The sequence below is a fragment of the Notolepis coatsorum genome, assembly GCF_963971535.1.
Source record: "Notolepis coatsorum genome assembly, chromosome: 18".
Classification (NCBI taxonomy): domain Eukaryota; kingdom Metazoa; phylum Chordata; class Actinopteri; order Aulopiformes; family Paralepididae; genus Notolepis; species Notolepis coatsorum.
In genome coordinates this window covers 62,490,786-62,507,991 of record NC_140182.1, presented here as the reverse complement: position 1 = coordinate 62,507,991, position 17,206 = coordinate 62,490,786, and the positions used below count along the sequence as shown (strand labels likewise).

General features: G+C 44.2%; 1 protein-coding gene across 3 annotated transcripts in view; it reads right to left on the bottom strand.

The window, feature by feature from the left end:
- cep290 (centrosomal protein 290) overlaps positions 1-17,206 on the bottom strand; it is a 192,500-nt gene that overhangs the window by 94,096 nt on the left and 81,198 nt on the right. For 2 of the 3 annotated variants that reach the window (XM_084335329.1, XM_084335331.1), the window contains exons 20-26: positions 15,942-16,091; positions 14,830-14,945; positions 14,241-14,343; positions 8,462-8,692; positions 8,096-8,269; positions 7,867-7,978; positions 3,200-3,405 (exon numbers count right to left, since the gene is read on the bottom strand). In XM_084335329.1, coding sequence (XP_084191455.1) covers positions 3,200-3,405; positions 7,867-7,978; positions 8,096-8,269; positions 8,462-8,692; positions 14,241-14,343; positions 14,830-14,945; positions 15,942-16,091 — 1,092 coding nt within the window. The remainder of the gene's footprint in view (positions 1-3,199; positions 3,406-7,866; positions 7,979-8,095; positions 8,270-8,461; positions 8,693-14,240; positions 14,344-14,829; positions 14,946-15,941; positions 16,092-17,206) is intronic. The other variant, XM_084335330.1, reaches the window with a different exon arrangement.

The following is a 17,206-nucleotide window of genomic DNA, read 5'->3' as shown; positions in this document are numbered from 1 at the left end:
GAAGTTGTCTCTGCTGTAGGCATGCCCCCCGAAACCCGGTTCTAAACGGGAACCGGTACTAAATTAGTATTGATAAGCTCCGACGTTTTCGGTTCTGCTATTGATACTCGAGACATTATGGAGTTTTTTTTCCGAGGAATTTAAATGTTGCGAACTCTCTCTCCTCTCTCTGTCTGCAGGACTGTTAGTTTACACACACTCGCGAGCGACACTCACACACATACAGGTACTTGGCTCCGTGCTGAAGCGCGCAGCACACAGACCGAGCTCTGCACTCATCATGGCGGAGAGAACAAAACGAAAGTCTGGGTACACTTTACGAAAGTCGATGCCGACAACACACGTTGCCACAAGTGCAATAAAACATTTGCAAGTAAGGGTGGCAATACAAGCAATTTGTCAAAACATCTGTTGTCAAAAAATAACATTAGTCTGCAGAAATGCGCCGTTTTCTACTGCTTTGCTCGCAGTGTTCCATCTCCATCCACGTCCACTGCAGGTAAGCCAAGATACGGAGTTAGCTAGGCTAATAACACATTTTTACGAATAGGCTAATATATAAAATGTAATTGCTTAGCTAATTGTTTAGCTACAAATATATTTGAAAGATGACAACTTTTTATAGATCGTCAATCGTCATCAGGCTGAGGCTGCAGCCACCACGTCCCAGCCCACCCCTCCTCCCTCTACCACCACCGGTCCCAGCCAAGCCCAAAGTCCCTTCACCCTAGCTATAATATTTATTTATAACGTTATATAAAAGAACATTGCTGCTGCTGTTGCTGAATAATATTTATTTATTATATTTATTTATAAAGTTATAAATAATAATAAATAATCGATTTTGTTCTTAATTAATTGTATTTCTTTCTTGCAAAATAATCAAAAAGAACCAATAAGAGTATCGATAAGAGAAGTAGTATCGATAAAATCCTAACGATACCCATCCCTACTCTGCTGTGTGACCCCTGTAATTAAGTGCTCCTGTAAATCCTGTATATTGTATAATTCTGTATGTCTTACATGTTGTGTTACGTACTGTGGAAAAGAACTTCCTCCTGAGGACAAATAAACAATTTACCCATGTATCTATCTACTGTATCTGTCTGTCTATCTATATATCTATCTATCTATCTGCTGGCCCAGCACAACATATAGACAAGTACTGTATGTAGGGAGCATGTCTATGTTCCCCGGGTCCTATGTTCCCCGGGTTCTATGTTCCCCGCTTTGATTGATTGATTGAAAATTTTAGACCACCAGCCCTGATTCCAAACTCTAACCTTAACCAGTTCGAAAGAGGGCCTAAGCTTAACCAGTTTGAAACAAGGCGGACATTAATAATTAATAAAATAATAAAAATTTATAAAATTTTCAATCTATTAATCAATCAAGCGGGGAACATAGGACCCGGGGAACATAGGACCCGGGGAACATAGGGATGATCCCCTGTATGTACTTGTAGAAATTATTTCCATCTGCTTTCTTGCTATCTAGTTTGTTCACCCGGTAGCTCTTAGCTGTTACTTTCAGAGAGTTTACGTCCCAGATGACACATAAAAAGGCCTTTGTTCTCATGCCATAAAAATGCCTATAAAAAGAAAAGTCTCCTGCATATCTTCCAATCGATCTCTGATCCAGTTGGGCTGTACTTGCTTTCTTTTCAAGTCTGACATGTTTATATTCTTGTTCCTATTGGAGGGCATCCAATTTTCAGGTTAGGCCAATAGGTTACAACCACAGCCAGGGCCTCTCTCTCTCCTGTCTGGCAGCAGGTCCCCACGCCCTTATATGGGCTGCTTCCTGACTCCTCATCACCACGCTGTCTACCTGGGTCATCCTACACACCTGAGACTCATCACGTCATCACCGAGCCTGGATATGAGGCCTGCACTCCTGCCACTCCTCGTCCGAGTGTTGCTTCACCTGCCGTGGTACTAGGACTCTATACTGTATGCTTCCACTGTCTCTGTACCTGCCTTGCTCTAACCATGCTCTTCTGTGTGTAGGATTGCACACCCCAGGCCTGCGCTACACCCGTGGACATCACCAGCCTGGACGTTGCCTAGGATCACATGGAGTGACCTTCCTCACCCTTTTGTACATTTCAATATCTGCCTTGTCATCTGCCTGGTACCTACCCTAAACCGCCTCATTCTCCTGTGCCTTGTGTTCTGCTCTTGGGTTCCAAACTAGACGCCACCCTAACATGATCAAGGCTTCATTAGATGGCCTCTAGAGGGTGCATTAAAACCAATGGTTTTAATGCAGGTGCCGTGGGCCTGTATAGGATCTGCGCTTGTTTTACTTTAATTACCGGTATTATTATTTTTACAAATGCAAAGCATGCCGACATTGCCTTCTCTACGTTTCTATTGGTCACTCACCGGGATAGCCCTGTAGCTGCCACAGCGACACTGCTCAACGGTAGGGTTGGGTACCGAACTTTGTACTTTTAAGGGTACTGACCAAATGACATCAGTACTACAGAGTGTAATATGTACTAGACAAGAGGGATCCTTTTCCACAAATATATTACTGTCCCGTCTCTATGGTCTTTGGAAAGGCCAGACGAGGTCAGAGGAGTTTGATCATATTTACTGAGGATGGCCAGATAATGTTGATATTTAAACATTTAAAAACATAATACATGATCATGCTATTTATTTTGTGTGGTGTGTTACAACAATAAATAACAAAATGCTGAAAGTGAGAAATTTGGACTAATGTTTTACAACTGAAATAAATGATTATTCCAAATTTTTAGAGAGTTGGGTACCGATACCGAATTCCAGGAGCTGGTACCAATATCGGTTCAAATGTGAACGATACCTAACCCTTACCAAAATGTCCGACATGGTGTGAATCAGCACATAATTGGCCACCCGTGACCCTGTGTTATACTGAATGAGCTGAGACAGCTGACGCATGGATCACGGCAAAGGATTCTGTCCACGAAGGGGGAAATTCTGTCTGGAACAGGCTAGACTTGTTAAAGGTTATGATGCATGCAAGGTGATGCATGTCTTGCCCCCCCCCCCCTCAAACCCAACAAGCGTATGATTTATATCCTGTAGTTTGTAAGTTGTTAAGTACCGACATACATTTTGGCACGTGGGAGACTGGAGTAAATCTCCTGTGTGTTTTTGCAGAGCTGTGTCTCCTAAACATCTGCGGATGTTGCGGCAGCCTCGCTCACCTCTGTGAACTTGGCCTCCAGCTCGGCGTTGCGCTCCTCCACCTGCCTGAGAGAGTTGCTCAGGTGTCGGTACATGGTGTGGGCATGTTCGGCCCTCTGCCTCTCGTTCAGCTCCTTCATCTCCAGGGTGGTGATACGCCTGGAGGCCGACACGATCTCGCCGTTGGCCGCCGCCTTCTCTGCCTTGTCCATGCCGCTCTCGCCGTCTGGCGTTCCGGGAGGAAGAGGACACGGGGGTGGTCATTTTACATTTAGATTTATGTCGTTCAGCTGCCTTTCTATCTTTTTCGCCCATCCCAATAATTCTTTTTTTAAATATGTTTTTGTAGATTTCTATAGCATTTTTACTACCGGGCAGTCCGGTAGAGAGAGAGGGAGAGGAGGAAATGGGAGACAGAGCAGGGGAAGACATTCGGCAAAGAACGGCGGGTCCGGGAATCGAACCCGGGTCGGCCGTGTCGCAACGCAGCGCGTTACGTGGTTCGCCACTTGGGCGCTCCCGCCCATCCCAATTTTTTTGGTATGCCAATTCCCCTCCTGGTCATTGCACACATTGCCCTACTCAGTCTGGGGAGGGTGTAGACTACCACATGCTGCCCTACTGTCGGTCTGGGGAGGGTGTAGACTATCACATGCTGCCCTACTGTCGGTCTGGGGAGGGTGTATACTACCACATGCCTCCTCCGATACATGTGGAGTCGCCAGCCGCTTCTTTTCACCTGACAATGAGGAGTTTCACTGGGGGAACGTAACGTGTGCGGAGGTTCATGCTATTTCCCCCAGATCCCCTGAACAAGCCCCCCGGCTGACCAGTAGGAGTCACTGTTTACAATGACCAGGACTCATACCCCACCGGCTTCCCACCCGCAAACACTGCCAATTGTGTTCGTACGGACGACTGACCGCTTCATTTCACTACGTGTCTTGTGTATGTATATGACAAATAAATCTCTTGAATCTTGGTACCGCTGACAGCTGGACTCGAACCCAAAGTCTCTGTGGTGGAAGGCGAGTACTTAGACCTCTACGCTACCCAGCCGCACCTCAGCTGACGCTTTTATCCAAAGCGACTTACGAGTTCTGTACAACGAGTCAGCAGGAGGGGTACAACTCTGGCAGCTAAGGGTAAGTAACATATGTTTGTCAAAACAGTGTTGAACTTGAGTGCTACAGTCTAGAGCAGGGGTGGGCAATTATTTTTCCCGGGGGGCCAAATGAGCAACTGAAAATATGTTGGAGGGCCGGGCCAAAATTCCAAACTCAATTATGCATAATATACATTTTATTTCTATATAAAAAGCAGTAAATGGCATTGTTTTGACCCCTGGTAAGAGTGTATGTTATTATTTGGCAATTAAAATGTGAGGTTAGCTTTCAAAAATATAATTTATTCAAATAGAATTTATTTCCAAAATGATAAACAAAATGTGAAACATTAATAACAAAGGGCATGTATGAAAAAGTGCTATACAAATAAAGTTATTATTTTGAGTTTCATATACTATTGAAACAAGGATTTTCTTAGCTTTCTAAAGACATCACATCATCTTATAGCCAAAATAAACAAGACATGAAAAGTGTCCCAGTAGCCTTTTTTACTCTACATGACTATATTAAACATTTAATGTTTTCAGAACTGTGCAAAAAAAAAAGAAAAAAAAAAATATCAAGTGTCCCATTTCACTTGTTATATTTCCACATTTTAGTGTTCTTCAGCTCTTTTTTTTTCATTCAGTGTGATAAATCCAGTCTCTGTTGAGCTTTAACAAGTCCATCAAAGTCAGGTTGCATGTCTGAGGTGGAGATGCGAAGCACAGCTGCCAGATGTTCATCAGTGAGAGAGGATCTGTACCTGGACTTGGTAAACGTCATGACTGAGAATGTCTGTTCACATATAGGTGGATCCAAAGAGAACCAACATCTTCTGAGCATGTCTCCTCATGTTTGGAAAGTTCTCCTCCTTGAGAGCAGAGTAGAACTCTAGCAGTGCTCTTTCAGTAGTGAATCAGACTGCAGGTCAATGAGTTCAAGCTGAACATCAGTGGGTGCACTATCAACACTGCAGGTAAAGGGAGAGGAAACCAGCTGCATTTCATCCTCAACCTTTTTGAAATCTTGAAAACGCCTTGAAAATTCATCATGCAGTGCTCCCAACATGGATGAGTACCTGTGCCGGTGATCAGCTGATGGTTTGACTTCTTTCAGGGTTTTCATGTGTTTGAGATTGTTGCTGCCTAGTTGCCTTGAAATTAATTGCAACTTTGTCATGAAGGCTTTCACATGGCTATGCATTTCATGAGCAAAAATGCCCTTGCCCTGCAGTTGTGTGTTCAGTAGGGATGGCCCGGGTACCGTTCACATTTGAACCGATACGGTACCGGTACCTGTGAATCGATACCGGTACCCAACGGTACCTTTTTTCTGTACTTTAGTCTCAATTTTTTTTATCTACCTACCTCAGTTGTGAAAAAAGAAATCCAAACTTCAAATAACCACACTTTCGACCGTTTTCGGCTTGCCCCGACTGCTTTGTTGTTGAATCAAGTAAAATCCTAGGTAAGCGTATATTGTGCGTGTGAACGTTGACATGACATTTTTATTATCATGTAATCTTTCGCGGGCCGGTCAGAATCATCCCGCAGGGCCGTACAATGCCCAGGTCTGGTCTAGAGTGTATAGTAATTTTATAAACAAAATGTCTGAAGTCTGTGGAGTACAATTAGTAAATAGTTAATTTAAAATGGTATTTCACACCCATTTGCTTTGACCAAATATTGTGGGATCCTGCAATTTGTAAATTGTGATTTTTATAAAGATTTTATTAATTGTGCAGCCCTAAATTACATCAAACCTATTTATATTCGTTAGATTGTGGGAATGATTAAGGTTAGGCTTAAGGTAAGGGATACGTTTCTAAACCACTTTTTAGGTGAAAACTATGATGAGTTAGTTATGAGTTATTCAAATGGCCTCCCATGGATCTAGACCAGGGGTCAGGAACCTTTTTGACTGGGAGAGCCATAAAAGCCAAATATTTCTAAATATATTTCATTGAGAGCCATATAGTATTTTTAACGTATAATAAATTAAATATGTCTTACTTTTAATGCGACTTCTGGTGCTGCATGGTTTTGCTGATGGCCTTGTAATCTGGTTCATACGTGGTGAGGTTGAGCTTCATGCAGGCGTTGAGGCTTCCATCAGTTAAACGTGAGCGTAGGTTGGTCTTAATGTTCCTCATATGCGAGAATGACTGCCCACATGCATATGTAGAGCCAAACATGGTCAATACGGCAATACTCACGCTGCATTGTGTGGTATGTCACAGGAAGCTCGTTCCAAGTTTTAAGAATCAGCTGGTCTTGGGCGGCTACGTGGCGTAGTGGGCAAGGCGCTCGCCACGAATGACGGAGACGCTGGGCTTGCCTGTTCGAGCCCAGCGCTCCACATTGCTTTCAGTTTAGCTGGCCGTCCATACTAATACACATTGGCTGTATTAGGGGGTGGGAAACTGATGGGTGGGGATCGGGCGTTGTGGACAGCGACTCCTACAGGTCGGTTGGTGCGCCTGCGCAGTAGAATCAGGAAGTGTCGGGGGCAGCGTGAGCCTCCCACGCGTTACTCCTCGCCACTGAGAGATCGAGCTGCGCAGGTGAAAAGATGCGACTGCTGTTACCTCAAGTACCGGAGGGGACTTGTGCTATGTATGACTTAGTCCACATTGCAGCCGGCTTGTGGGAGGCAAGAAACAGCGTTCGTGACAGGGGAGGGTTGAATTGGATGATACGAAATTGGGATGGGAGAAAATATAGAAAATGGGAGAAAAAGTGGATAAAAAAAATAAAAAATCAGCTGGTCTTCAAGTTGAAGATTTTTTATTTCTGTCCACTTGTGTTCCCTCGCCAGCTCTGCTCGCTATATCTTCAGCTACAGATACTATTAGCTGTATCTTCAAAACTAATTTCTGTTTACTTTAAAATGACACAGTATTATTAAGAAATATCACAAGTATTAAAAAATAAAAATAAAAAAAATAAAAAAAATCATTTTTTTTTTTTTTTTACTCAAAGATTTCTGGGAGCCATATGCTGTCACCAGAAGAGCCATATATGGCTCGCGAGCCATAGGTTCCCGACCCCTGATCTAGACACTACAGTACCATCGCAAGGCCACTGTCAAAGCTGTAAATCTGTTGGCCAGTCACAGGAAAGGTCATCTAACCTATTGCAAATGTTTTTATCGTCGAGCCACAGCTAGATAATGCCATTTAATTTATAGTAGTTGGCTATGGCTCATCGTTATGGAGATGAACATGGACTGTTCATTATAATTTCTCAATATACTATATCTATATCTGTACATATCTATGTTACGCTGCTGGACAGTATGACTAATACCATACTGTCTTTATACCTGTATCACTGTACATACATCTGATCAGCACTACACAGCAATATACTAATTTGTATATTTTGTACCCAGTTTAATATCCTGTACATTGTATATTACTGTTGCACTTCACTGCTACATTTGCACTCTGGTTGGATGCCAAACTTATTTCCGTTGTACTGTACTTGTGCTGTATAATGACAATACATTTTAATCTAATCTAATCTTATTTAACTATATACAATACAACCTCAAAATTATTGCTTTGTCTGGCTTACCAACCACATTGGTGTGTTCCCATGCTTGTTCTAAGGTATTAAGTTTCTCTTTGGTGATCTCCAACTCTTTAGTCAGGGCAGAGATTTGCTCACGAAGAGACCCGTTCTCATTCTGAAAGCGGGAGAAACATAATGTTTATTAGAAAGGTTGCTACAGTTGAACTTCAACTTATTTATGAAAACAATAAAAACCCATTAATTTCAATAGTTCTTTAGTATCTTCTGATACCTGTAGATGCTCCAGGTTGGTGGTCCTCTGTACGAGCCGGTTGTCCTTCTGTAGCAGGTCCCTGTATTTGACGGTCAGCTCTGTGAACTGTTTGTTTGCCGTCTCCAGGTCTGATGCCGACACGCTGTCCTCCAGGGCCTTTTGTAATGCTGCAATCTTATATGCAGCCATTTCCTGAAAAGATTTTTTTTAAAGTTTAATATCCTGTACATTGTATATTCGTCCAGCGATGGGAAGCCAGTGCAGCTCTCTGAGAAGTGGGGTGACGTGCGCTGCCCTGGATAATATTATCAGTAATTTCCCCACACTTTCCCCATCACTGGCCAGACCTGTACGGGAAACCGAGTGGCGGTGAAGCCTCACTACCTTGTATCTCTGCAGGTAGCCTATCCTCTGGGTGACGGAGGCCTGCATGTGGACGCTGTCATCCGCCAGCTTGCCGTTCTCCTTGCGGAGGTGCTGCTGCTGCTCCAGCAGGAGGGTGTAGCGGCGCATCAGGGACCTCTCGTTCACACGCAGCACCGTCAGCGTACGGATCGCTTCGCCCACCTGCCTCCGCGCTTCCACGGGGTCCTTCTGCAGAGTGTTCAGCAGGTCCTGTTACACGGTAGACATGGAGAAAATGCTTTATTCAACCCCCTGATTAACCCTTTCACTACCACACTACAGAAGGTTAACCCTTTACTATCACACTACAGACGGTTAAACCATCTGTAGTGTGATAGTAAAGGGTTAACCTTCTGTAGTGTGGCAGTGAAAGGGTTAATAAGAAAAGGATACATCTATCTTTCACATTCTACTAAAACTGAATCAAACCATAAACAAGTTGGCCTGTTGGGATGTTAGATCCTAATGAAAAATTTAGATTTTATATGTCTGCTTATTTGACCCTTTACCTTTAGCCCTCCCAAAATCCAACCCTAATGTCCTCGTCGTGGGAGGGGGAAGCAGGTGAAGCTGACCAATAGGGCAATGGTAAAACTCATGGGCCAATCCCCCGTGAAGTGGATAATTGGATTACAGAAACATTGAAGAAAAGTAAGAAACCCTGCACCCTAGGAGATGGAAGCTCTTCAAGCATACGAGCAGAACCTTCTATCCCCTAGGCGGTCTACCAACATCGCAACCTGGAACATCAGGACCAGGTACACAGCGGGGAAGACGTCAGTCATCGCAGAAGAGATGAAAAGATACAAGCTCTCTATCATCGGCTTGTGTGAAACCAGATGGCTCCAGACAAGAGAAGTCAAACTGACCAGTGGTGAATCCATAATCTTCTCTGGACACCCGGATGAGAAAGCACCACACACGGAGGGAGTGGCACTCATGCTCTCCAAAGAAGCGCAGAGGGCCCTCATCAGTTGGGAGCCCATCAACTCCAGAATCATCACAGCAAGATTTAAAACCACCCATAAAAGAATTAACCTACATGTCATACAATGTTATGCACCCACCAACACCACAGATGAGGAAATAAAGGACAACTTCTATCTATAACCAGCTACAACAGCTACTCCAGGCCAGGAGAGAAAAAATACATCTTTCTCCTCATGGGCGACATGAATGCAAAGGTTGGGAACAACAACACTGGATACGAGCTGATTATGGGAAAGCATGGAATCGGCAGCATGAATGAAAATGGTGAAAGATTTGCAAACGCCTGTGCGGACTACAACCTGGTCATAGGAGGGACAGTTTACCCCCACAAACCCGTTCACAAAGCCACATGGATATCACCTGACCACACCACAGAAAACCAAATAGATCATATATGTATAAACAGGAAGTTCAGACGTTCCCTCCTGGATGTACGAGTGAAGAGGGGGGCAGATGCGGGGTCAGATCATCACCTACTGGCCGCAAAACTCCAACTCAAGCTGAAGCGCTGTAACAGCCCCACTGACAGAGCAAAGTACAACATCCAGCTTTTCCAGGACATAGGAACAACGGAACTATACCAAATCACCCTACAGAACAGGTTCCAAGCCCTGCAAGAACAAGCTCAAAAACCAGTGGAAGAGCACTGGAACAACCTGAAAACCGTATGGAAGAAGACATGCCTAGAAGTGGTAGGGAGAAAGAAAACAAGCCACAAACCCTGGATATCCACTGAAACGAATAGAGGAGAGGAGGGCAAAAAAAACACAATAAACAAATGCAAAACTCAAGCAAAAAAGGGAGCAGCTCACAGAGACTATGAAGTAGCAAACAAGGAGGTGAAGAAAAGCATCAAACGCGACAAACAAAAATACATAGAAGACTTGGCGCAAGAAGCAGAGGAAGCAGCGGGAAAGAATAACCTCAAGGAACTCTACCTGACCACCAAGAAACTAACCGGGAGGTTTAGACAGACAAAACACACAAATCCGTGACAAACAAGGACGACTCCTCACCACCAAGGAAGAACAACACCAAAGGTGGACTGAGCACTTTAGGGAGCTCCTCAACAGAGAGCCCCCTGTCCAAGAGGTGTAGATTCCACCAGCTGCACACATGCTGGAGATCAACTGTGCCCCCCCCAACAAGATATGAGGTGAAAAAGGCCATCAATGCATTGCGACGTGGCAAGGCAGCAGGGCCAGATGACATACCAGCAGAAGCTTTAAAGGCAGACGTTGAAACCTCAGCCACCATGCTACACCAGCTGATCAAAAGGATCTGGGAGAAAGAAGGAAATGTACAAACAGACTGGAAGGACGGGCTCATTGCTATTATACCCAAGAAAGGAGACCTTGAGAACTGCAACAACTATCGTGGGATTATGTTGCTCTCAACACCAGGCAAAGTGTTCAACCGCATTATCTTGGACAGACTGCGAAAAGGGGTCGATGATGAACTGAGAGAAAACCAAGCCGGTTTCAGGAACGGTAGATCGTGCAGTGTCCAAATTGCCACCCTCAGGATCATCATCGAGCAATCCATAGAATGGCATGCACCTAGGGCGGTCAGGTCGCGTAACGGAGATTGCGTTCGTCACCAACCCCGGAGCAGCTGGATTCGCCTGTTCCAATCCAGCTCACAGCTCCGGGGTTGTCACCAGCTTGGCTGGCCGTTCACACTAATACAATTGGCAGTATTAGAGGGTGGGAGAAGCTGGTGGGGTGGGTCCGGGTCGTTGTAAACAGCGACTCCTACAGTTCGGTCGGGGCGCCTGCTAAGCGCGGATAGGATCTAAGTGGGATAGTGTGATCCTTCCACACGCTACGCCCTCTCAGTGAGAATCCACGCTGCCAGGTGAAAAGAAGCGGTTGATTGGCTGGACGTGTGTCGGAGGAAGCACGTGGTAGCCTCCACTCTCCCAGACCGACGGTGGGGGGTAAGTGCGCAGCGACCAGGAAGGGGATTGGGAATTGGTATAACGACTAACATTGGGATGGGAGAAAATCGGAGGAAAAAGGAGGGGGAAAAAGATCAATAAATTTAGAATGGCATGCACCTGTCTATGTCAATTTCATAGATTTTAAAAAGGCATTTGATAGTGTAGACCGCGAGCTGCTTTGGAAACTCATGGCACACTATGGAATCCCTAAAAAATACATCAGCATAATCAAGAACATGTATCAGGACATGAAATGCCAAGTATTACATAACGAATGTGCACAAGAACACTTCAAAGTGCTCACCGGCGTGAAACAGGGCTGCCTACTTTCCCCCTTCCTCTTCCTCCTATGCATCGACTGGATCATGAGGCAAACCACAACCAATAAAAAGACTGGCATCCAGTGGAGTCTAATGGAGCACCTCGAAGACCTGAACTTTGCGGATGACATTGCACTACTCTCACACAACCATCAACAGATGCAAGACAAAACCCAGCTGCTAGAAACAACTGCAGCTGGACTTGGGCTCAAAATAAATGGACCAAAAAGTAATCAGAGTCAATAATAAAAGCACGAACCCCATAACCATCGGGGGCCAGACACTGGAAGAGGTTGACAAATTCACATACTTGGGTAGTGTTATAGCTGTGGATGGCGGGACTGAGGAAGACGTAAGAGCAAGAATAGGAAAAGCAAGAGCAACATTCAACATGTTAAACAAGATATGGAAAACCCGAAACATCAAACTCAACACCAAGCTCAAAATCTTCAACTGCAACGTCAAATCCGTACTGCTATATGGCTCTGAAACCTGGAAAACCACCACTAACATCATCAATAAACTGCAGACCTTCATCAACCATTGTCTGAGACGTATCCTCAGGATCTTCTGGCCAAACACAATCACCAACATCAAGCTGTGGGAATGCACCAAGCTAGAATCAGTGGAGGTCCAGCTGACCAGGAGAAAATGGAGCTGGATTGGGCACACACTTTGAAGACACAAAACCGCAATAACCTGTAGTAGAAAATGTATAGTTTCTATATCATATGAGATCATCATTACTATCGATCTGCACTCTCCCACAGAACTCTGTAATATATTAACAGACCTCTGTGGGGATGTGTTGATCTTTACCAGGACGGGGGGGGACATAACGACATCCCGGGCAGAAGCATTTGGGTCATGATGATCATATCGTATGATGTTAGGGAGAAGATACGCCTGTTTAAACCGGTCATGTTGTCATGTGATCAACTGTTCTAGAATGTCTATAAATGTCAATGTAAGGGGAGGGACCTCTCTCTCTTCCTCCTTCTCTGCCGGCGCCGGTTCTATATCAATTTGGTTCTGTATTAATTCTGTTCTATATCAATTCTGTACTCTTAAACCAATGCTTTAAGTTGAATAAAACTTCTATCGATAATAATTAAGACCAGCCTCGTCTGCTTTTCCTTTAGAAGCCCATTCTCCTTCAAACCAAACAGGCATTAACCTGGAACCCACAAGGCAAGCGAGGCAGAGGAAGACCCAAAAACACCTGGAGAAGAGACACTGAGCAGGAACTCAAGACGAGGGGACTGACGTGGAAACAGCTGGAGAGGATGGCTCAAGACAGACAGGGTGGAAACTTTTCATCAATGGCCTATGTTCTGAAAGGAATAAAAGGCCTAAGTAAGTAAGTAAGCTCATTTTACCCTTTCTATTATTTTGCTTACTTTTACTTTTATCTTTACGCCCCACTATCCGCTGGGTGCATACTATAACCTTTATCATGTTTTGTAACAGACTGCAGAAGTATTTCTATTGGAACGTGAGGTTCTGATATGATTTGATTAATATATCTGCATTATTTTATCCCACTTAATGCTTTGCTCTTGCTGCTTGTTTTATACAGATTTTATGTCTTATTTCTCACTGATGTAAAGCACTTTGAACTGCAATCCCCTGTATGAAAGGTGCTACTGTATACAAATAAAGTTATTATTATTATTATTGCTAATAGGATGAGCACAATAGAGCTATTGGATCATGGCAAAAGGTATGGATTTTTACAATACCGTTGTCCACCATGTCATTTGTACTGGAAAACAAAATACCATCAAAACTAAGACAAACATTATGATATGATACTTACTTTGTTGCCCAGCCCAAAGCTATAGTAGTCTCCAATGACATCCAATCAAACAAACGACAGAGTGAAATGATTGGAACGAGCGAGCTATCTTTCAAACCCTCTAGTGACACAGGCGCATAACAGTTGCACGTGTACACAAAGGCCTGTTGCTAACATATAGCTGCCTGCTGGCTACCTGGCTTTGGAGGCATCCTGATGCGTTATGATTGGGAAGGGTGTTGTTTGAATTTGGTTTAAGTATTTGAAAATGTATAATATATAATTATATATGAAGTTCTGCCCAAAATCAACGGCCACCTATTGCTCCTTTAACCAGCTATACGTGTGCTAATTACGACAGAACAGCTGTTTCAATTGCAAATCACCATGTGGCACCATTCCCGTTTCTACACTAAAAGATAGGAACTGGAGACTACTGTGTGCCGTCCCGTGACTTACTAACATATTCTCATACCTTCACTTAACTCGCTGAGACACTACTGTGTGGCGTTCGTGGCTTACTAACCTGTTCTCATACCATCACTTAACCCGCTGAGACTACTGTGTGCCGTTCGTGGCTTACTAACCTGTTCTCAGTCATACCTTCACTTAACCCGCTGAGACATCTCAATTCACTGTAATATCTTTACATCATGTCAAGGAGTCATTTCAAATTGAGTTATATTGGTGGATGTCGGCGAGACTCACGTTGAACTCTTTGACCTTGACAGCGTCCACCTCCCTCTGCTCCTCCAGCTTGGTCCTCATCTCTGTGAAGGCCTCTCTCTCCTTCTGCCAGGCCTCCTTCTCGCTGAGCGAGGACACACAGAGCTAAATGTTAGTCTAAGCTTAACACCGGTGTGAATACTGGATAATACTTCAACAAGGAAGTTACTGGAGATACGGATCATATTTCGAAAAATATTTAATAGGGTGCAAAATAATTCACCAACATTTCTTCACGTTCATCAGCGTGAACTCTCTAAAGTTTAAATACTTTTCTTGATATATTTTCTTTTGGCAATATCATTTAAATGGTAAATAGTGCATTTATATAGCGCTTTTATCCAAAGCACTTTACAATTTTGTTCCTCCCATTCACCCGCCGACGGCGGAGACAACCATGCAAGGTGCCAACCTGCTCATCAGGAGCAATTCTATGTCTATTCAATGTCTTGCTAAAGGACACTTCCGACACGCTGACAGGAAGAGCGGGAATCGAACCGAGAACCTTCCGACTAGATTACTAGATTATACACTCACTGCAAGATATGGAGACTACTTTTAGCTGGCCCACCTTTGATACTCTTTGTAGAGGAGACCCTGCTGGTGGCGAATGACAGCAAACTTCCCCTTGTAATCCTCCAGTGCAGCCACAAGCTGCTTGCTCGACTCCTCCTTGCTCTTGACTTCCTAAAAGCATATTGTAAAATATATTTTATTGAAGAAAATGGGAAATATATGCTAACGTATGCTGACGCAACAACACCGCTTCCGAGTACTAAACCTCGAGTATCGGCTGATACCGAGTACCCTACAAATGTCCTAACCCAGTTGTACAGTAAATGACCAAGTATGGCTTTGTCAGTATTCCAATGTACAGTGTACAGTGTCCCCCCCCACCTCCAATGTACCCAAATTGGAGTCACAGGTTGGTTTTGCATTGGCAAGTAAAGTAAAAAAAGTATTAAAAAAGATTCTAAATAAATGTTCTGGCAACATATTTTGGCTAAATATGCCTCGTTTTATAAATGTGCATTGATAACATAGTGCTGTAATTAAATCTTCTAATAAATATGTTCTAAAAAGTTCAACAACGTGTGCTTTTATTTTGATATCCCTTCATTTTGAAATTATGCCTTACATTAAGTGTGGGGTCCCCAAAAGAAATCCTAAATGGGGGTCGCGGTATAAAAAAGTTTGAGAACCTGTGACTTAGACCATTAGTTTTGGGTCATTGGACCGAAATAATTGAGATATAATAAATGTTTCTATGCATTCAAAAGCTAATCAAGTCACTTTGCTTTGACTTATGGCATGTTACATGCTTCTTGGTATCCGGTTTTAGTATTGGGGAATGTTTTTTACCTGGTATTGGACCAATATCGGAGCATCCTTAATTCTAACTCATTTCAGTCTTGGTCAACCGTAGAGGGAGTAGCAGTCGGACGGCGTACTCGTTCAGTGAGCAGATTAGACATAGTAGTGGCATCATCAAATCTAAACAGAATTAGATTTTTGGCTGGTGAAAATGCTGAGTGGCTAGTGACTTTGGAAGACCACTAGCCACAGTGGCTGGTGAGCCAAAAAGTTAATGTCAAGCCCTGGTGGCATGCAACGCTCACCTGCAGCAGTCGGACGGCGTACTTGTTCAGTAGAGAGAGTAGAGTAGTGGCATGTGACGCTCACCTGCAGCAGTCGGACGGCGTACTCGTTCAGTGAGCAGATGGCCTCTGTGCTGGACGGAGCCATGTCTTCAGGGAGAGCCAGGGGCCTGCAGACCACTCCACTGCTGCCACAGCTCCTCAGCAGCTCCACCTCGCTCTCCAGATGGCTCACCTGACCGGCACAGGTGAAGAATTAAGGTGTCTGATGGGCAGCGACTCTGGAGTCAAGTCACGATTTCCATATTTTTCCTGGTCGTTGTGCTGCCCCCCTGTCAGTCTGGGGAGGGTGTAGACACGCCTCCTCTGATACATGTGGAGTCGCCAGCCGCTTCTTTTCACCCGACAGCGACGAGTTTCACTGGGAGAATGTAACGCGTGCGGCGGTTCACGCTATTTCCCCCAGATCCCCTCCTCGCTGAACAGACGCCCCGACCGACCAGTAAGAGTCGCTATTTGCAACAACCAGGACTCATACCCCACCGGCTTCCCACCCGCGAATACTGCCAATTGTGTTCATAGGGACGACTGACCAAGCCAGAGGAACGGTGACCTCTACACTACCCAGCCAGGGAGTCATACTTTTATAAAAGTTATGTAGTCACCCTTTTTTCCAGGGATGGATTTCATGGATATAGATTAAAGTCGATGGTATCAGATACCGGTGTAAAAAATTCAAATAAAGAATCATAATATATTATTGCGATGCATCTATACGAATGTGGAGTCAGAACCAATCAATCACTAAATCTGTAAAACTGGAATCGATCAATTAATCGACATCATAGCCTGTTTATTTGAATAATCAATTTGTAAACATAAACCTGGGAGCAAATAACTTTGTAAGATTTGAATTGCATATATTTGTATATCTATTACACTCGCAAAAAGTTCGCCTCTGCCAGTCCCTCGTGCCAGCGGCCGTCAGGCACTGCTGCCAGCAGCCAGAGAACTGATGGCTGCAGAATCCGAGAACTATTAGGATTGTCTAAGTGTGTCTGACTCTTAACTGATTCAGCGCCGGAGGTTATATATCGTATTTGGCTTATCGCGTCCCGCTCTGAGCCTTATGAGATACCCCTTATCTCCTATGGTACCTATTGTACCCCAACGAACAACTTAATGCACCCACACCTGATGGGGCCCCGCCCCTATGGAGGCGTAGCCTATATAACCATGACTCTGGTCACCAAACACTCTTCCTCTATTTTCGTTCCATCGTATCGGCTGCGTGCACCATACGTAACTAGCAGGATGAAAAGATCAGAGAAGATTCATAATGTTGGAAGC